Raw genomic sequence first — 21,127 nt, 5'->3', positions numbered from 1 at the left:
GCAAATAAACATAAAGTTTTTTCTTCTGTGAAAAAGTAACAGTTTGAAATGATTAGACTAGGTTATCAGTGGCAGAAATTCTTTATGACCCAGAGGTCTCAATTCAGATGCATCACAATCCAGAAGTTGTCACCATCTGTTTTTGATTATTTTGCCTTGTGCTGTTTATACCTGTTTCAGTTGGAGTTGGAAGAAAAGGTGTTGGTTCGTACAAATATTCAGAAAGCTAGTCTCTCAGGGTTAATATTAACTTTTTAAAGGATTGTCCTTTTTTTTTATTTTTGAGCCGGAGTCTCATGCTGTCGCCAGACTGGAGTGCAGTGATGCAATCTTGGCTCACTGCAACCTCCGCCTCCTGGGAGCTGGGATTACAGGTGCGCACCACCACACCCAGCTAATTTTTGTATTTTTAGTAGAGACGGTGTTTCACAATGTTGGCCAGGATGGTCTCGATCTCCTGATCTCGTGATCCGTCCACCTTGGCCTCCCAAAATGCTGGGATTACAGGCATGAGCCACTGTGCCTGGCCTAAAGGATTGTCCCTTTAAGTAAATACAAACTTAGAAAACCCTGTGTTTCTGTATTCTGGGTGCAAACACTTGATAAATTGTCCCTTTCCATCTTTTTTTTTTTTTTTTTTTTTTTTTGAGATAGCATCTCACTGTGTTGTCCAGGCTGGAGTGCAGTGGCGAAATCTTGGCTCACTGCAACCTCCGCTTCCCGGCTTCAAACGATTCTCGTGCCTGAGCCTCCAGAGTAACTGGGATTATAGGCACGTGCCACCACGCCCAGCTAATTTTTTTGTATTTTTAGTAGAGACGGGTTTCACCATGTTGGCCAGGCTGGTCTCAAACTCACCTCAAGTGATCCACCCGCCTCAGTCTCCCAAAGTACTGGGATTACAGGCGTGAGCCACCGCACCTGGCCCCTTTTCATCTTTTATTTAAGTAATGCAGTACGTAAACAATGGAACTTTTTTCTAAGTTTGACTGTGAGTTTAAGTGGAGAGATGATGCACCCCCTCCCAAATAATAATTTTCTTATTGCTTTGCACCCATAAAGCATGTCAGTATCAGACATCACATCCTGTTTTTTGAAGTAGGCTGTGCTTTTAAAAGCATTGCCCTGTGTGTTCTCTGTTTTTTCCCCCTCCGAAACAGTCACATGTCCCTATTTTCTTAAATACATAAAACCTAGAATCTTTTTTTTTTTTTTTGGAGACAGAATCTCACTCTGTCACCCAGGCTGGAGTGCAGTGGTCTGATCTCAGCTAACCACAACTTCCGCCTCCCAGGTTCAAGTGATTCTCCTGGCTTAGCCTGCTGAGTAGCTGGGACTACAGGTGCGCACCACCACACCCGGCTAATTTTTGTAGTTTAGTAGAGATGGGGGTTTCATCTTGTTGTCCAGGCTGGTCTCGAACTACTGACCTCAGGTGATCTGTCTGCCTCAGCTTCCCAAGGTGCTGGGATTACAGGTGGGAGCCACCATGCCCAGCCAAGATCTAGACTCTTAAAACACTTACTTTCTTAGAGACTAAGAGCCCTTTATGGGTTCACTAGGTGTATGCCCTTTCAAATGTCTCTCTTTAACTGGGATATCTTTAAGATAGCTTTGTAGAAATGAGCCATCCTGTACACATAAGTTGTAAGAACTTGAAATTGCCAGTCTGGCTGGGCATGGTGGCACATGCCTGTAATCCCAGCACTTTGGGAGGCCGAGGCGGGCAGATCACTTGAGGTCAGGAAATTGAGACCCTCCTGGCCAATATGGTGAAACCTCGTCTCTACTAAAAATACAAAAAATTAGCTGGGCATGGTGGCACATGCCTGTAATCCCAACTACTTGGGAGGTTGAGGCAGGAGAATCACTTGAACCCAGGAGGCGGAGGTTGCAGTAAGGCGAGATGCCACTGTACTCCAGCCTAGGTGACAGAGTGAGACTCCATCTAAAAAAAAAAAAACAAAAACAAGATTGCCAATCTGCAGTGAATTTTAGCCACAGGGACAATATTTAACTTCTTTAGATCAAGTTTCATTATTAAAAACATTTCTGGCTGGGTGTGGTGGTTCACACCTGTAATCCCAGCACTTTGGGAGGCTGAGGTGGGTGGATCACTTGAGGTCAGGAGTTCAAGACCAGCCTGGCCAACATAGCAAAACCCTGTCTCTACTAAAAATACAAAAATTAGCCGGGGGTGGTGGTGTGTGCCTGTAGTCCCAGTTACTCGGGAGGCTGAGGCAGGAGGATTGCTTGAGCCTGGGAGGTGGAAATTGTAGTGAACTGAGAGTGGGCCACTGCACTCCAGCCTGGGCAACAGGAATGAAACCCTGTCTCAAAAAAAAACCGAAAAACAATTTTTGTGCTTTTAGTATGTATTCTTATTAGGGAGAATAGAAGTGAATCTTTAACCTTTGAATTCACATTCACCTTGCAAGATCTCTTTCACAGAAGGGTAGTTACTGAGATGTGGTCTGAGTGGTAGAGGGCATTAGAGTGGAGTGATTCTCGAGCCGGCTTGCCATGGTGGTTTTCTGGGGCTCCTGGAACAGTGACCGCCCTCTGTGCTTTGCGTGAAGTGTTGTACAGCACTAACTTCACCACCAAGCTTTGGGATTCATTGCTGGGGCCCTGTTTTGTTTTCGTTCGAGATCCTGGTAACTCACTCACTCTCTTCTACCACAAGTCAATTTTTTCCTTATGTGGATATTTTGAATATTCTTACCTTAATGAGGCAGGTTATAGGGGATTGCTTATTAAAAGGAATAAATACAGAAAGCATATTTTTATGTTTTGAGAAGGCTATAGTCTTGAACTGTATGTATACCCAACCTCAGATTTCCTTCTTTCTTTTGTTTTGTTTTTAGAGATGGGGCTCGTTCTATCGCCCAGGCTGGAGTGCAGTCGTGTAATCATAGCTCACTGCAGTCTTGGCCTCATGGGCTCAAGCTGTTCTCCTGCCTCGGCCTCCTGAGTAGCTCGCTCTATAGGCGTGATCCACCACACGCAGTTAATTTGTATTTTTTTGTAGAGATGGGGGTCTCACTGTGTTGCCCAGGCTGGTCTCAAACTCCTGGACTTAAGCAATCCTCTCACCTCAGCCCCCTAACGTGCTAGGATTACAGATGTGAACCACTGTGCCTGGCTTGGAAGACAGATTTTTATGTAATTTACTGTTCAAATAATGTGTAGTGATAAGAAGTGATATCTGAGAGGAAAATGAGGAGCTTGGATTCTTAGAATTAGTAATACAACTAACATTTGTGATTCTTGTATGGACTGGTGGTGGTGCATTCAAATGGTGTTCCAACTATTTGAAACATCCCCCAGGTGCTGGTGTTTTCCAGGCATTGAGGCTATGACGCACTAGATACTAAATCTTTACTTCATGGAGGGTAGAACACATTTTTGTGTTGTTGGGAGGAAGAACAGTCCTACTTTCAGGAATACTAAATTTGACATCCCAAATGTCATTTATTTTTCATGTCCTAAAGCTGACATGAAGTTCTTCTTATTATTTTATTTTATTTTTATTTTTTTGAGATGAAGTCTCGCTTCTGTGCCCCAGGCTGGAGTGCGATGGCGCCATCTCAGCTCACTGCACCCTCCGCCTCCTGGGTTCAAGCGAGTCTCCTGCCTCAGCCTCCCGAGTAGCTGGGATTACAGGCACCCGCCACCATGCCCAGCTAATTTTTGTATTTTTAGTAGAGATGGGGTGTCACCATGTTGGCCAGGCTGATCTTGAACTCCTGACCTCAGGTGATCCACCTGCCTCAGCCTCCCAAAGTGCTGGGATTACAGGCGTGAGCCACTGCACCTGGCCTTGTTCTTCTTTTTGTTAGACGGAGTCTCGCTTTGTCACCCAGGCTGGAGTGCAGTGACATGGTCTCAGCTCACTGCAAACCCTGCCTCCTGGATTCAAGCATTCCTCCTGCCTCAGCCTCCTAAGTAGCTGGGATTACAGGTGCCCGCCACCACATCTGGCTAATTTTTGTATTTTTAGTAGAGATGGGGTTTCGCCACGTTGGCCAGGATGGTCTCAAACTGCCAACCTCAAGTGATCTGCCCGTCCCGGCCTCCCAAAGTGTTGGGATTACAAGTGTGAGCCACCACGCCCAGCCGCAAGTGTAAACTTTTTAATGAGCAGGAAGAGAAGTGACTGTATGGCTGAGCAATCTGTTCATGGAGCCCTACTCCCTGGTACGTAGTTGGGGCTTTGAAGTACATCTCCCTGCTTCTCATATTCGAGGGAGTACAAGCAAAGCAGTAGCTGTTTTTGACTCTTTGGAAGTGACTTAAGTTCTAGAGATAAACATTTTATTCTTCTTTTTTTTTCATACCTCATCCGGCAGAAGAGAGATAAACATTATACAAATGGTTCTTGACTTGAAAAAAAAATGGTCTAACCGTGGTGTCAGTCAATGGTTTCAACAGTGGATTCTGGGGGTTAATGTGTAGGTATATTTTGTCACATTGTAGTTTGGAAAGCAAGATTACATGACTTTTAAAAGCAAATGATGCCAGGTGCAGTGGCTCACACCTGTAATCCCAACACTTTGGGAGGCCGAGGTGGGCGGATCACTTGAGGCCAGGAGTTCCAGACCAGACTAGCCAACATGTCCAAACTCCACCTCTACTAAAAATGCAAAAATTAGCCAGGCGTGGTGGCGCATGCCTGTAGTCCCAGCTACTGGAGAGGCTGAGATAGGAGAATCGCTTGAACCTAGGAGGTGGAGGTTGCAGTGAGCCGAGATCGTGCCATTGCACTCCAGCCTGGGTGTAGAGCGAGACTCCGTTTAAAAAAATATATATATACATATATATATGTATATATATATACGTATATATATGTGTGTGTATATATATGTGTATATATGTGTGTGTGTGTATATATGTGTGTGTGTATATATATATCTGAGACTGTGTAATTTATTAGAAAAGAGATTGAATTGGCTCACAGTTGTGCAGCCTGGAGAGGAAGCATAGCAGCATCTGTTTCTGGGGAGGCCTCAGGAAGCTTCTAATCATGGTGGAAGGCAAAGGGGGAACAGGTGCGTCACATGGCGCCTGTTGCAGAAGCGAGAAAGAGAGTGAGGGAGAGGAAGTGCCACACACTTTTAAATGACCCACCCTGCAAGAACTCACTGTCACAAAGACAGCACCTAGCCATGAGGGATCCGCCCCCATGACCCAAACACCTCCCACCGGGCACCCCCTCCAGCACTGGTGTTGACAGTTCAACATGAGATTTAGCAGGAGACAGATATCCAAACTGTATCACTCCCCAACTACATTATAAATTCTTTTTTTTTTTTTTTCTTTTTTTTGAGACAGGATCTCATTCTGCTGTCCTGGCTGGAATGCAGTGGTGCGATCTCGACTCTCTGCAACCTCTGCCTTCTGGGTTTAAGCAATTCTCATGCCTCAGCCTCCTAAGTAGCTGGGACTACAGGCATGCACCACCACGCCCGGCTAATTTTTGTATGTTTAGTAGAGACGGGGTTTCGCCATGTTGGCCAGGTTGGTCTCGAACACCTAACCTCAAGTGATCCGCCCACTTTGGCCTCCCAAAGTGCTGGGATTACAGGCGTGAGCCACCGCACCCGGCCCTTTATAAATTCTTTGGGCTTAGATATCTGTCATATAGTTTTGTGTCATCTGTAGCAAGCACCAGCTGTAATTTTGGTTTGGTATTGGATATACCCCAGCTGGTTTGTAGAGTCATTTAAATACTTCAGACTATTTTTCTCATTCATTTTATTTAGTAAGCATTGTTTATAAAGTGCTGGGTAAAACATAAAGGTGACTAAAATATAGTTTCTTCCCTTGAGAGATTTCTAGTATGGTGGAATCTGTGAGCTACACACGTGGCCAAGTGTGCAAGGGGCTATTGCAGGGGCACAGACTTGCCATGGGTAGCGGAAGGATGAACAGATTTTCACTGCAAGGACTGGAGTAAGTTTTGTGGGGCAGATGAATGCCTGAGTTTGCCCTTGAGCCAAGTTTCAGCAGCTGAAGACCACAAGACTTGGAAAGGACATTCTAAGCAAAGGGGACCCCTAGCCTTGAAAACATGGAGGAGGGGAAGCTGCTGTAGAGGTGTTGGGGAAGTCAGTCGTGTAGGTGATTCATGTCCATATCATTGAGAAGTTGAACCTCAGATTACTTCTTGATGAATAACTTAGCAGTGGTTCTCAAACTTTAGCATCTGGGCTGGGTGCAGTGGTTCGTGCCTATGACCCCAGCACTTTGGGAGGCCAAGGCAGTAGGATTACTTGAGCCTAGGAGTTTAAAACCAGCCTGGGCAGCACAGTGAGACCCAGTCTCTACAAAAAAGAAATAAAAAACAATTACCTGGACTTGGTCGCACACGCCTGTAGTCCCAGCTACTCAGGAGGTTGGAGTTTGTGAATCACTTGAGCCCAGAATTCGAAGGGTGCGGTGAGCTACGATTGTGTCACTGCACTCTAATCTGGGTGATAAAACAAGACCTTGTCTCTGAAACAACAGCAACAATAATAAACTTCAGCATCCAAATAGCCTGAAGACTTGTTAAAATACAGATAGTTGGCCGGGCGGTGGCTCACGCCTGTAATCCCAGCACTTTAGGAGGCGGAGGCAGGCAGATCATGAGGTCAGGAGATGGAGACCATCCTGGCTAACACGGTGAAACCCCGTCTCTACTAAAAATACAAAAAATTAGCCGGGTGTGGTTGCAGGTGCCTGTAGTCCCAGCTACTTGGGAGGCTGAGGCAGGAGAATGGCCTGAACCTGGGAGGCGGAGCTTGCAGTGAGCCGAGATCGTGCCACTGTGCTCCAGCCTGGGCAGCAGAGTGAGACTCCATCTCAAAAAAAAAAAAAAAAAAAAAGCTGGCCTACCCTCAGAGTTTGTTTCAGTAGGTTTGGGATTTGCATTTCTAACAAACTTTCATGTGATGCCGATTCTGTACATTTTGAGAACCTCTGCTGTAGAACCAGTGCTTCTGATGACTGCTTTATAGAAATGCATGTTTTATGTATAGTTGACTTTTTTTTTTTAATTTTTTTTTATTTTTTATTGATCATTCTTGGGTGTTTCTCGCAGAGGGGGATTTGGCAGGGCCATAGGACAATAGTGGAGGGAAAGTCAGCACATAAACAAGTGAACAAAGGTCTCTGGTTTTCCTAGGCAGAGGACCCTGCGGCCTGGCCTTCCGCAGTGTTTGTGTCCCTGGGTACTTGAGATTAGGGAGTGGTGATGACTCTTAAGGAGCATGCTGCCTTCAAGCATCTGTGTAACAAAGCACATCTTGCACCGCCCTTAATCCATTTAGCCCTGAGTGGACACAGCACATGTTTCAGAGAGCACCGGGTTGGGGGTAAGGTCATAGATCAACAGCATCCCAAGGCAGAAGAATTTTTCTTAGTACAGAACAAAATGGAGTCTCCCATGTCTACTTCTTTCTACACAGACACAGCAACAATCCGATTTCTCTATCTTTTCCCCACATTTTCCCCTTTTCTATTCGACAAAACCGCCATCATCATCATGGCCCGTTCTCAGTGAGCTGTTGGGTACACCTCCCAGACGGGTGGCGGCCGGGCAGAGGGGCTCCTCACTTCCCAGAAGGGGCGGCCGGGCAGAGGCACCCCCCACCTCCCGGACAGGGCGGCTGCCGGGCGGAGACGCTCCTCACTTCCCAGATGGGGCGGCTGCCGGGCGGAGGGGCTCCTCACTTCTCAGACGGGGCGGCTGCCGGGTGGAGGGGCTCCTCACTTCTCAGACAGGGCGGCCAGGCAGAGATGCTCCTCACCTCCCAGACAGGGTCGCGGCCGGGCAGAGGCGCCCCTCACATCCCAGACGGGGCGGCAGGGCAGAGGCGCTCCCCACATCTCAGACGATGGGCGGCCGGGCAGAGACGCTCCCCACATCTCAGACGATGGGCGGCCGGGCAGAGACGCTCCTCACTTCCTAGACGGGATGGCAGCTGGGAAGAGGCGCTCCTCACTTCCCAGACTGGCTCACATCCCAGATGATGGGCGGCCAGGCAGAGACGCTCCTCACCTCCCAGACGGGGTGTCGGCCGGGCAGAGGCTGCAATCTCGGCCCTTTGGGAGGCCAAGGCAGGCGGCTGGGAGGTGGAGGCTGCAGCGAGCCGAGATCACGCCACTACACTCCAGCCTGGGCAACATTGAGCACTGAGTGAACCAGACTCCGTCCACAATCCCGGCACCTCAGGAGGCCAAGGCTGGCAGATCACCCCCGGCTAGGAGCTGGAGACCAGTCCGGTCAACACAGTGAAACCCCGTCTCCACCAAAAAAATACGAAAACCAGTCAGGCGTGGCGGCGCGTGCCTGCAATCGCAGGCACTCGGCAGGCTGAGGCAGGAGAATCAGGCAGGGAGGCTGCAGTGAGCCGAGATGGCGGCAGTACAGTCTAGCTTCGGCTGGGCATCAGAGGGAGACCATGGAGAGAGAGGGAGAGGGAGACCCTGGGGAGACGGGAGAGGGAGACGAGGGAGAGGGAGAATAGTTGACTCTTGAATAACACAAGTTTGAACTGGGTCACCACACCCAGCCCTCTGACATTCTTAAAAACGAATGAGATCTCTAAAGAGCTTTTGTTTATGTATGTTATAGCTGTTAATATTTACCATATTAGAAATTAAAACTTGAGAATATTTAAAAATATTAATTCATTAGAAATAATAATAGGCCAGGTGCAGTGGTTCACGCCTTTAATCCCAGCACGTTGGGAGACTGAAGCAGGAGGATCGCTTGAGCCCAGGAGTTCCAGTCCAGCCTGGGCAACATAGCAGACCGCACTTCTACAAAAAAATAAAAATTTGGCCAAGCATGGTGGTGTGTGCCTGTAGTCTCAGCTTCTCGGGAGGATGGCTTGAGTCCAGGAGGTTGAGGCTACAATGAGCTGTGATCGTGCCACTGCACTCCTGTCTGGGTGTCAGAGCAAGACCTTGTTTCTAAAAAAAAAAAAAAAAAAAATCTGTCTCTCTCTCTCTCTATATATAGATATAAATGAAAAGGCATGTATTCAAGGGTTGAAATTTAACAAAATTATTTATCTCCTTTATGAAATGCTTCATCACACTCTTAAGTGACAGTAGTCCTCCCCCCGCCTCCACAAGCACTTGTGATGTAAAATACAGAAAAGAATAGTGCAGTTTGGTTCCATTGCCTTGAAACAGCATGTACAGTTCTTATCCACCATTGCTTTTGTACCATCAGTGCAAGTGTCAACATAGTGAAAAAGGCAAATGATGTCTTAGTATTATTATGAAAATAGTTTTGATTCTCTAAAAGGGTCTCAAAGGTTCCCTAGGAGTGCACCGACCACACTTTGAGAACCACTGTATTATAGTAATGAAAGTCAGAGGCTGGGCACGGTGGTGCACGCCTGTAATCCCAGTGCTTTGGGAGGCTGAGGTGGGAGGATCCCTTGGGCCCAGGAGTTCAAGACCATTCTGGGCAATGTGGAGAAACCCCATCTCTACAAACATATTTAAAAATTAGCTGGGTGTGGTGGCATGTACCTGTAGTACTAGATACATGGGAGGCGAAGGTGGGAGAATCACTTGAGCTTGGGAGTTAGAGGCTGCAGTGAACTGTGATCGTGCTACTGCACTCCAGCTTGAGCAACAGGGCAAGACCCTATCTTAAAAAAACCAAGTCACGATTGGCAGGATGATCTTACCATCAGCTTTGTAAGCTCAGAATCTCTCTCTCTCTTTTTTTTTTTTTTTTTGAGACATATTGCCCAGGGCTGGTCTCAAACTCTTTGGCTTAAACGATCCTCCTGCCTCGGCTTCTCAAAGTCTTGGGATTACAGATGTGAACCACTGTGCCAGCCAGAATCTCATTTTTTAAAAAAGTCGTTTACTCAGAGATTAGATTCTTGAATGACACAAATTGAGAGATTGTAGTTTATAAAAAATAACCGTGTATTTATAATCAGAGAAATGCCAAAAAGACACTATTCTCTTTGGTCACTGTTGAAAATCTAAACTGTAATCTGAGCATAGAATTTTGGAACACTGACTTGACTATCCAAATGCCTATTTTTATCCAGCTTTGTGATCCTGACAAACCTTTTCCATAACAATGGTGTACCTGCTCCACGGACTCACTGTCTCTTTTCAAGAGAACCTTTTCCCATTAGTCAATAGACGTTTTCTTCATAGCTTCCTTTTTCTAGACTTTTTGGACTACACTTCTTTTTAGTTTGGCAACACATAGTTAACATTTCTTCATTTTGATGTATTTTCTTTTTTTCTTTTCTTTTTTTGAGATGGAGTCTTGCACTTGCCCAGGCTGGAGTGCAGTGGTGTGATCTCGGCTCACTGCAACCTCTGTCTCCTGGGTTCAAGCGGTTCTCCTAACTCAGCCTCCCAAGTAACTGGGATTACAGGCGTGCAACACCACATCCGGCTAATTTTTGTATTTTTAGTAGAGATGGGGTTTTGCCATGTTGGCCAGGCTGGTCTCGAACTCCTGACCTCAGGTGAACCGCCCGCCTTGGCCTCCAAAAGTGCTGGGATTACAGGTGTGAACCAATGCTCCTGGCCGAGCCCAATTCTTGATTTCTTTCCATCCCAAACTCTTTAAACTCTTGACCTCTGCAATTCAAGTTGTGATCATGAAACTTGTCTATCACCAGCCTCTTCTCTGCATTCTGTTTCCCTCCTTGTTATGCTAAAACTTGGATGGACTCTGAAGATACTGCTCTTCACCCCTCTGAAGGGGGCTCCTCAGGGGAAGGTACATGGGATAGCTGACCATGTTGTTTCCTGCTGATAATGTTACTATTTCTCCATCCTTCAAACATTGAAGATCCTTTCAAGCGCTGCCACCTGTTACCCCTCCTGCAGCTGACACCCACTGACTTCATTCTCTTCCTTTCATTCCTTTTCACTTTCCCTTCCTTCTTACTGTCAACACCTCCTCCTCCAAATATAGACATGGGCAGTCCTACCAGCAGTCCTTTCAATACTCAGGCCTCTGAGTTCCATCCTGTGGTCAAAGGGATGAAACTTCTCACTCTAACCACCACCTCCTATCCTTTGACCCCTTGCTATTCATAGAGGTGGAGGGTCCTCAAAATGGCAGCATTAATACCCCCTGGGAGTGTAAGAAAGCTGAAGCTGCAGTTTCACAAGATCCTGGGGAGATTTGCATGCACATCTGAGCATCCAGTGTCGTCGCTGCAGCAGCCCTTCATCTGTTGCCGTCACTCCTTTTCACTGTCAGCGCTACTTTGCCTTCACGTCCCTTTTTACCCATCTCAGATGTCCTGTCCCATTTTAGTGACACTTTTCAAACACCCTTTAAAAATTACCATCGGCCGTGTGCGGTGGCTCACGCCTGTAACCCTAACACTTTAGGAGGCCAAGGCGAGTGGATCACAAGGTCAAGAGATTGAGACCATCCTGGCCAATATGGTGAAACCCCGTCTCTACTAAAAATACAAAATTTAGCTGGGTGTGGTGATGGGCACCTGTAGTCCCAGCTACTCAGGAGTCTGAGGCAGGAGAATCACTTGAACCTGGGAGGCAGAGGTCGCAGAGAGCTGAGATTGCGCCACTGCACTCCAGGCTGGCGACAGAGCGAGACTCTGTCTCAAAAAAAAAATTACCATCAACTTACTTGTTTCCCTTCCAGTTTTAACTTAACTGGCAAATTTTGATTATGGTTGAATTTAGGTATCTTCTTCGTGCCTGTGCCTGAACAGAAATGTGTTAGAAGAGAAAAAAAAAGAAACTGGAGAGAATGTTTTCGCCTTATTTTTTATTTTTATTTTTTGAGATAGAGTCTTGCTCTGTCACCCAGGCCGGAGTGCAGTGGCGCGATCTCGGCCCACTGTAACCTCCGCCTCCTGGGTTCAAGCGATTCTCCCACCTCAGCCTCCTGAGTAGCTGGGATTACAAGCGCCCGCCACCATGCCTGGCTAATTTTTTATTTTTAGTAGAGGCAGGGTTTCACCATGTTGGCCAGGCTGGTTTTGAACTCCTGACCTCAGGTGATCCGCCCACCTCAGCCTCCCAAAGTGCTGGGATTATAGGTATGAGCCACTGCGCCCGGCCCTCGAGTGCCACCACTTCTTTGACCTTGGAAACGTCACTTAATCTTGTAGATTGTCATTCTCTTTATTCCTGATTGGACTAATGGTAATTGCACACCTGCCTTCACAGCTAAAACTTGATACACAGGCAGTTTTATATTTGTGCTATGTGAGCTCTTGATGCCATACATATGTAGGTCATTCTCGTAGTAGCAGAACTGATGTTTTTCATCTTGATGAGTGCTATCTCCTAAGTTTTAATATTAAATTTAGTGAAAAGAGATGAACTTTGGAATCACAATACCTGTGTTCGCATCTCTGCCACTGAGCCGAATGACCTTAGGAGACAGGTGATGAACAAGTGAGGAAACACATCTGTTAATTTCTTAATTTCTGCAGCATTTCTTCATTTGTAAAAAAGAGGTAATAATAGTGGCTAATTCATAGTATTGTAATGCTCAAATGGGATAGTAATTCACATAAAAATTATTTCTGAATTATAATGTTCTATGTGTTATGGTCCTTGCATGTTGGGAGAGTTGGGGAGAAGGGTAGTTTGTCTTATTTTAGGTCCAAATCTCCTGATTCATTGAGCACAAGTGTCAAAAATTCAAATATGCTCAGCTTATTAGTGAGGCAACAGTGTCTTTTTTTTTTTTTCTTTTGCACATTTTTTGGAATTGATTAGTTTCAATGTGACATTCACTGACCTTGAAACATTATACAGAGATGTTGCCTCTTGGTCACTGCATGTTGTGGGTACCATGACAAAGACTTTGATCTTTTGTTTTTTTGAAGCAAGCCTGACATGCCAGTCATTAATAATGCATGAAAAAGAAATTATAAATTGGAAGATTTAAAAAATCAACACTGGCGTTGTTGCTGCTAATTCTTTTATTGAGACAGACTAGATTTTTCTCCTTCATTAAACCTTGGTCACAGTTCTCCGCGTTAGGATTCAAGGAACACAGATGGACCGACAACCAGAGGCATGAGGATTGGACAACAGAGCCCTAGACAGAGCTTATGATTAGTCTTTGGTTTGTAATAACCGCATGCTTCTGTGTTTTAGGCGGAGGCTTGAAGATGGTCAGATTTTTGTGAGTTTATGATACTGAGCTGCAAGATTTGAAAGTTCCCTTGTTAGGTCTTGTGGCCGTTTTCAAAATTCCTCTTTAGGGAGTGCTTGACATGAGCCCAACAGCTCCCTGTTGTGCGCAAGTGAAATAATTTAAGGAGCATCTTGTTCTTTCATTTTGTCACCGTAAAAGGTTTTCCAGAACCACAGTGCCTGCTCCGTCTGTTCTCTGTCAGTTCTACCTGGCCCTTGTCACTCTATGAGGTTGGCCCAGGGTGAAGAGTAGGGAAGGCCCTAGGGAATTTCTACACTTAGCCTGTTTGCATCCTTCTCAAATTTTATGGACGTAGACATGGTCTTTGTTGGCTGAGTCTAGAGGAGACTTGGCCAATCCCTTCTATCTGTCTGAGGCAGCAGCAGGAACAAATAACTCTGCTTGAAACTTGCAAGCTGTGTGGTGAGAGTCTGACAGTAAAGCAGGTGGTTTCAAACCTGACTGTGAATCAGAACTACAGCCTTAGCGTAGGGACTCCCACCCTGATCTCTTTCCCTCATCACTGATGGCAGTGGTGATGGTGGTAATGGCGGTGAGGAGCTTGGGAATTTTATATTCATAATCAGGATAGTGACTTCTGTCTTCAGGTAAATGCCAGTTCTTACTCTGTCCTTCAGAATCTTCTCCCAAACCACACTTATTTATTTATTTATTTATTTATTTATTTATTGAGACATAGTCTCACTCTGTCACCTAGGGTGGAGTGCAGTGCACGATCTTGGCTCACTGCAGCCTCTGCCTCCTGGGTTCAGCCAATTCTCCTGCCACCTGAGTACCTGGGATTACAGGCGTGTACCACCATGCCCGACCTCTGCCTCTGTTTTCACGTGGCCTTCTTTCTATGTGTTCTCATCTTTTTTTTTCTTTTTCGAGGTGGTGTCTCACTCAGCTGCCTAGGCTCACTACAACCTTCATCTTCTGGGATCAAGGGATTCTCGTGCCTCAGCCTTCCAAGTAACTGGGACTACAGGAGGCACGCGCCACAACACCTGGCTAATTTTTTTTTTTTTTTTTGAGACAGAGTTTTGCTCTCGTTGCCCAGGCGGGAGTGCAATGGCACAACCTGGGCTCACTGCAACCTCTGCCTCCCGGGTTCAAGCAGTTCTCCTGCTGCAGCCTCCCGAGTAGCTGGGATTATAGGCATGCACCACCATGCCCGGCTAATTTTATATTTTTAGTAGAGACAGGGTTTCTCCATGTTGGTCAGGCTGGTCTCGAACCCCCGACCTCAGGTGATCTGCCTGCCTCGGCCTCTCAAAGTGCTGGGATTACAGGCGTGAGCCACCACGCCCGGCCATAATTTTTGTATTTTTAGGAGAGACGAGGTTGCACCAGGTTCACCAGACTGGCCTTGGACTCCTGACCTCAAGTGATCCGTCCACCTTGGCGTCCCAAAGTGTTGGGATTACAGGCGTGAGCCACTGCACCTGGTCACTTCTTCTTATAGGGATGCTTTTCATTGGGTTTTGGGCCTACCAAGGTAATCCAGGATGATCTTATCTCAAGATTCTTAATTATATCTGCAAAGATGCTTTTTCCAAATAAGATCACTTTCACAGGTGCTGGGGGACATGTCTTTGGGGGAGGGCACTGTTCCATCCGCTGGAGCGGGCTGCATGTACCTTTGTATCCCTGGCCAGATTCTTTGCCGGTGGCTGGCGTTGGCTGTGAGGGAGACAAGATGAGAAAGTGAGGTCTGTGCTTCATCATCCAAGCTCTGCTCGCAGAGAAAAATGCAGAACATTGTCATTTGACAGAGTCATTAAATGGCAGCATTTTTCTCTTTGAATGGTTCTGTTTTTAGGTATTATGTCTGAAAATATTTCCCTATATTCCAAAACCCCAAGGTAATTTCCATTCACTTTCTATGGAGGTGAAGAGAATATGACAGGATACTATTTTACCTTAGTCCAAAAGTCATAGATTCATATCTGGTCTTGAGTAAACCAGCAGTATATTGTTTTTTTCTAGATAGAAACAAGGTAATTTTCCCTCATCACTTCCCAGGTAGGGCTTTTTCTTACATAGTTTTAATCTTCCTGTAGTTTAACATATATATAGTTTTATATTGTAAATTGCATAATTCTGTGGATTTAAAAAATATAGCTAATACAGGCTTGTTGTAGTAAAACTTCAGCAATATAGAAATGAAAGTAAAAAACTGAAAGCTTCCTTTTTCTCCCTGCATTGTTTGGTGTAGATTTTTCTGAACCCTCTTTTATGGTTTGTGTGGGTTTTAGGAACTGTACTGAGCTAAGAACATTAGATATATAAAACAAAGCAAACACTTTGTTTGTCTTAACTGCTTATTTTTGTTTTTGTGTTTTTTGTTTGTTTGTTTTGAGTTGGGGTCTTGCTCTGTCACCCAGGCTGGAGTACAGTGGTGTGATCATGGCTCACTGCAGCCTCAAACTCCTGGGCTCATGAAATCCTTCCCCCTCAGCCTCATGGCTAATTTATTTTTATTTTTATTTTTGTAGAGACAGGGTCTTGCTATATTGATCAGGCTGGTCTCGAACTCCTGGCCTCAAACAGTCCTCCTATCTTAGCCTCCCAAAGTGCTGGGATTACAGGTGTGAGGAGTGGGTCATGGCACCTGGCTAACTGCTTGTCTTGAGGATAGTAAATTGCCTTTAAATCCATTTCAGCAGCATTTTCATGTGTTTAATAACCAGAGTCTTCTAGGTTCCTAGGTTCAGCCTGGAGATGGATTATTGTCAAATGAAAGCTTTAGTCTATGAAAGCTACCTGTTGTTCCTACTTGCTCCTGTAGATTATAAAATCTTTTTATTTCTTTCTCTTTGCAGATTTAATCCAGAGACTGACTTCACTATAGAACCCACAGTTGTATCAATGGTTGGGGAAAGATAGTGGCAACAGGCAAAGGAGAAACAGCTCTGACATACAAAGAAAATGAGTATGCTAAAGCCAAGTGGGCTTAAGGCCCCCACCAAGATCCTGAAGCCTGGAAGCACAGCTCTGAAGACACCTACGGCTGGTAATACTTTATGCTTTTCCTTTCCTTATCCTATATGGAGACTTCAATTTGCTTTTTAATTTTAAAACATTATTTTATATCTGTTCATATTCTTGAAAATATTTGAAAGATTTTTTTTTTTTTTTTGAGATGGAATCTAACTCTGTCACCCAGGCTGGAGTGCAGTGGCGCAATCTTGGCTCACTGCAGGCACCGCCTCCTGGGTTCAAGCGATTCTCCTGCCTCAGCCTCCCAAGTAGCTGGGAATATAGGCGCATACTACCATGCTCAGCTAATTTTTGTATTATTAGTAGAGATGGGGTTTCACCATATTGGCCAGGCTGGTCTTGAACTCCTGACCTCGTGATCCGCCCACCTCGGCCTCCCAAAGTGCTGAGATTACAGGCGTGAGCCACTGTGCCTTGCCTTTTTTTTTTTTTTTTTTAAGATGGAGTCTTGCTCTATTCCCCAGGCTGTAGTGCAGTGGCACAACCTCGGCTCACTGCAACCTCCACCTCCGGGGTTCAAGCAATTCTCCTGCCTCAGCCTCCCCAGTAGCTGGGATTACAGACACATGCCACCATACCCAGCTAATTTTTGTATTTTTAGTGGAGATGGGGTTTCACCATGTTGGCCAGGCTGGTCTTGAACTCCTGACCTCAAGTTATCTGCCTACCACAGCCTCCCAAAGTGCTGGATTATAGGTGTGAGCCACCATGCCTGGCCTGAAAGAATTTTTAATTGAAAGACATAAAATTTTATATGTGGAGAGCTTAATGAATTTTTGTAGGGTTTTTTGTTTGTTTCTTTGTTTTTGAGACAAGGTTTCACTCTGTCGCCCAGGCTGGAGGGCAGTGGTACTATCATGGCTCTCACCGTCCCAAGTAGCTGGGATTACAGGCGCGCTCCACCACGTCTGGCTAAATTTTGTATTTTTAGTAGAGATGGGGTTTCACCATGTTGCCCAGGCTGGTCTTGAACTCCTGACCTCAGGTTATCTGCCTGCCTTGGCTTCCCAAAGTGCTGGGATTACAGGCATGAGCCACCATGCCAGGCCTGGTTTTTGTTTTGTTTTGTTTTGTTTTGTTTTTTTTTTTGAGATGCTGTATTGTTCTGTTATCAAGGCTGGAATGCAGTGGCTCAATCTCAGCTCACTGCAACCTCCACCTCCCAGGTTCAAGTGATTCTCCTGCCTCAGCCTCCAGAGTAGCTGGGATTAATGGCACCCACCACTATGCCTGGCTAATTTTTGTTTTTTTTTGGTTTTGTTTTGTTTTTTGAGACGGAGTTTCGCTCTTGTTGCCCAGGCAAGAGTGCAGTGACATGATTTCGGCTCACTGCAACCTCTGCCTCCCAGGTGCAAGTGATTCTCCTGCCTCAGCCTCCCGAGTAGCTGGGACTACAGGCGCGCTCCACCATGCCCAGCTAATTTTGTATTTTTAGTAGAGATGGGGTTTCTCCACATTGGTCAGGCTGGTCTCAAACTCCCAACCTCAGGTGATCTGCCCGCCTCGGCCTCCCAAAGTGCTGGGATTACAGGTGTGAGCCACCGCACCCGGCCCTATATTTTTTAGTAGGAATGGGGTTTCATCATGTTGACTGGGCTGGTCTCAAACTACAGACCTCAAATGATCCGCCCACCTCAGCCTCTCAAAGAAGTGGGATTACAGGCGTGAGCCACTGTGCCTGGAATAGTCCTAGTTTTTATCAGCTTCGATTGACTACTCAATTGTGGAGTAGTGCTATTTAGTGAATGTGAATGGATATTTGCTCATGATGTGCAGGGTGGCGGGTGTAGCAAATAATGAAATCAGACCAATTATGAATATAGGCCTGGAAAAAGGACTGATTTTATTTTTTTCTTACTTTGATTTTTTCTAATCTTATTTGCAAATAAAGGAATAAACCTCAACTACCAGTTTGCGGAGTTTAGCAGCATTGAAGATGGTAGTGAAGGATCAGTTATTCTTGGCTTCCTTGTTTAAAACAAAACAGCACAAAACAAACAAAAACACTTTGGTGAGGCACAGTGGCTCATGCCTGTAATGCTAACACTTTGGGAGGCTGAGGCGGGAGGTTCACCTGAGGTCAGGAGTTTTGAGACCAGCCTGGCCAACGTGGTGAGGCTGGCTAATACAAAAATTAGCCAGATATGGTGGTGCACATCTGTAATCCTAGCTACTCAGGAGGCTGAAGGAGGAGAATCACTTGTACCCGGGAGGTGGAGGTTGCAGTGAGCCGAGATCACACCACTGCATTCTAGCCTGGGCGACAGAGCGAGACTGTCTCAAAAGAACAAAAAACCACACTTTAAAACACCTTTCTAAGAGTTGTAGGCTACTCCTGTGGGCTGTTGGCTTTCTCTAGTTTTTCTTTAAGTTAGAGGTTGTCTGCTTGAAAATTAAATCGAATCTCTTCTGATCTTTCGTTTTCAGTTGTAGCTCCAGTAGAAAAAACCATATCCAGTGAAAAAGCATCAAGCACGCCATCATCTGAGACTCAGGAGGAATTTGTGGATGACTTTCGAGTTGGGGAGCGAGTTTGGGTGAATGGAAATAAGCCTGGATTTATCCAGTTTCTTGGAGAAACCCAGTTTGCGCCAGGCCAGTGGGCTGGAATCGTTTTAGATGAACCCATAGGCAAGAACGATGGTTCGGTGGCAGGAGTTCGGTATTTCCAGTGTGAACCTTTAAAGGGCATATTTACCCGACCTTCAAAGTTAACAAGGAAGGTGCAAGCAGAAGATGAAGCTAATGGCCTGCAGACGACGCCCGCCTCCCGAGCTACTTCACCGCTGTGCATGGTGTCTTCCTCCCCCACCACCCCCTCAAACATCCCTCAGAAACCATCACAGCCAGCAGCGAAGGAACCTTCAGCTACGCCTCCGATCAGCAACCTTACAAAAACTGCCAGTGAATCTATCTCCAACCTTTCAGAGGCTGGCTCAATCAAGAAAGGAGAAAGAGAGCTCAAAATCGGAGACAGAGTATTGGTGAGTAGAGAAACATTCTGAGGTCATTTCGTTGAACTGAGATATAAACACCAGTGAGTGGTTGAAATACACACACATCAGGGCTGGGCGCGGTGGCTCACACCTATAATCCCAGCACTTTGGGAGGCGGAGGCGGGTGGATCACGAGGTCAGGAGTTCAAGACCAGCCTGGCCAATATGGTGAAACCCTGTCTCTACTAAAAATACAAAAAAATTAGCTGGGATTGGTGGGGGGCGCCTGTAATCCCAGCTACTCAGAAGGCTGAGGCAGAGAATTGCTTGAACCTGGGAGGTGGAGGTTGCAGTGAGCCGAGATTGCGCCACTACACTCCAGCCTGGGTGAGAGTGAGACTCTGTCTCAAAAAAAAAAAAAAAAAAAGCCAGAAATACACACATAGGATACTCCTTGGCTCAGAGTCTGTTCTGGAGGGATGACCACTCTTTTATAGAGAAATTAATCAGTTCAGTTTATGGGTAACTATGCAACAGATTAGAAACTGGCTGTGCAGTTTGTGTCTAGAAAGAGCAGTGAACTATTCTAGTTGTATCTAGCAGTTTAGCTAAAAGAATATTGAGTTTATAATTTCTAAATATTTACTTTTATTATTAAAAATTTTCTTGGCTGGGTGCCGTGGCTCATGCCTGTAATCCCAGCACTTTGGGAGTCCCAGGTGGGTGGATCACGAGGTCAGGAGATCAAGACCATCCTGGCTAATGCGGTGAAACCTCGTCTCTACTAAAAAAATACAAAAAAAATTAGCCAGGCATGGTGGCATGCGCCTGTAGTCCCAGCTACTCAGGAGGCTGAGGCAAGAGAATGGCCTGAACCCAGGAGGCGGAGGTTGCAGTGAGCCGAGATTGCGCCACCGCGCTCCAGCCTAGGAGACAGAGCGAGACTCTGTCTCAAAGAAAAAAAAATTTTTTTTTCTTAATATTATATGGCTCCCTGTTGGGGACTCAAACTCCAGTCTCCACATGACAGGCAGAAACACTCACCACCATACTAACAAGGAACTTGTAAATAGTAAGGTAACCGTGGCTAGGTACGGTGGCTCACGCCTGTAATCCCAGCATTTTGGGAGGCCAAGGTGGGAGGATCACTTGAACCTGGGCAACAAAGTGAGACCCTGTCTCTATAAAAAATAAAATAATTGGCCGGGCGGGGTGGCTCATTCCTGTAATCCCAGTAGTTTGGGAGGCTGAGCGGGTGGATCACTTGAGGTCAGGGGTTCAAGACCAGCCTGGCCAACATGGCGACACCCCGTCTCTACTAAAAATACAAAAATTAGCCACGTGTGGTGGCAGGCACCTGTAATCCAAGCTACTCGGAGGTTTAGGCAGGAGAATCACTTAAACTCAGGAGGTGGAGGTTGCAGTGAGCCAAGATCGCGCCACTACACTCCAGCCTGGGCAACAAAGCAAGACTCCATCTAAAACAAAATTAAAATAAGCCGGACATGGGGTCACACGCCTGTAGTCCCAGCTACTCAGGAGGCTGAGCCTGGGAGATGGAAGCTGCAGGGAACTATGATTATGTCATGGCACTCCAGCAAGACCCTGTTTCAAAAAAAAAAAAAAAAGTAACTTTATTGACAAAATAAGCTCAGAAGTGAACTTAGATGTGTTTATAAAAATTGGATTTTTTTTCCCCTTCTGATTTTTAATTTTTGGTTTAGTGAAATTATGTGGGTATGTATAAGATTCTGCTACCTTAAATGGCTTGGAAAACTCAAGGCATCAGAGGATGTTACTCAAGAATTTCTGGGCCAAGGCCAGGTGCAGTGGCTCATGCCTATAATACCAGCAGTTTTGGAGGCCAAGGCAGGCATATCACCTAAGGTCAGGAGTTCAAGACCAGCCTGGTCAACATGGTGAAACCCCGTCTCTACTAAAAATACAAAAATTAGCTGAGCTCAGTGGCACAAACCTGTAATCCCAGCTACTTGGGAAGCTGAGGCAGGAGAATTGG

General features: G+C 45.9%; 1 protein-coding gene across 7 annotated transcripts in view; it reads left to right on the top strand.

Annotated features, from left to right (window-relative positions):
* Nucleotides 1–21,127, top strand: part of CLIP1 (CAP-Gly domain containing linker protein 1) — a 151,405-nt gene that overhangs the window by 27,872 nt on the left and 102,406 nt on the right. For all 7 annotated transcript variants that reach the window (XM_063593747.1, XM_034934711.4, XM_057299548.2 and 4 more), the window contains 2 exons: nt 15,997–16,187; nt 18,602–19,158. In XM_063593747.1, coding sequence (XP_063449817.1) covers nt 16,103–16,187; nt 18,602–19,158 — 642 coding nt within the window. In that variant the 5' untranslated portion in view covers nt 15,997–16,102. The remainder of the gene's footprint in view (nt 1–15,996; nt 16,188–18,601; nt 19,159–21,127) is intronic.

This window comes from Pan paniscus, chromosome 10 (genome assembly GCF_029289425.2).
Source record: "Pan paniscus chromosome 10, NHGRI_mPanPan1-v2.0_pri, whole genome shotgun sequence".
In the NCBI taxonomy this organism is placed as follows: domain Eukaryota; kingdom Metazoa; phylum Chordata; class Mammalia; order Primates; family Hominidae; genus Pan; species Pan paniscus.
Note: the sequence above shows the minus strand (reverse complement) of the source record. Positions and strands in the feature narration are given on the sequence as shown.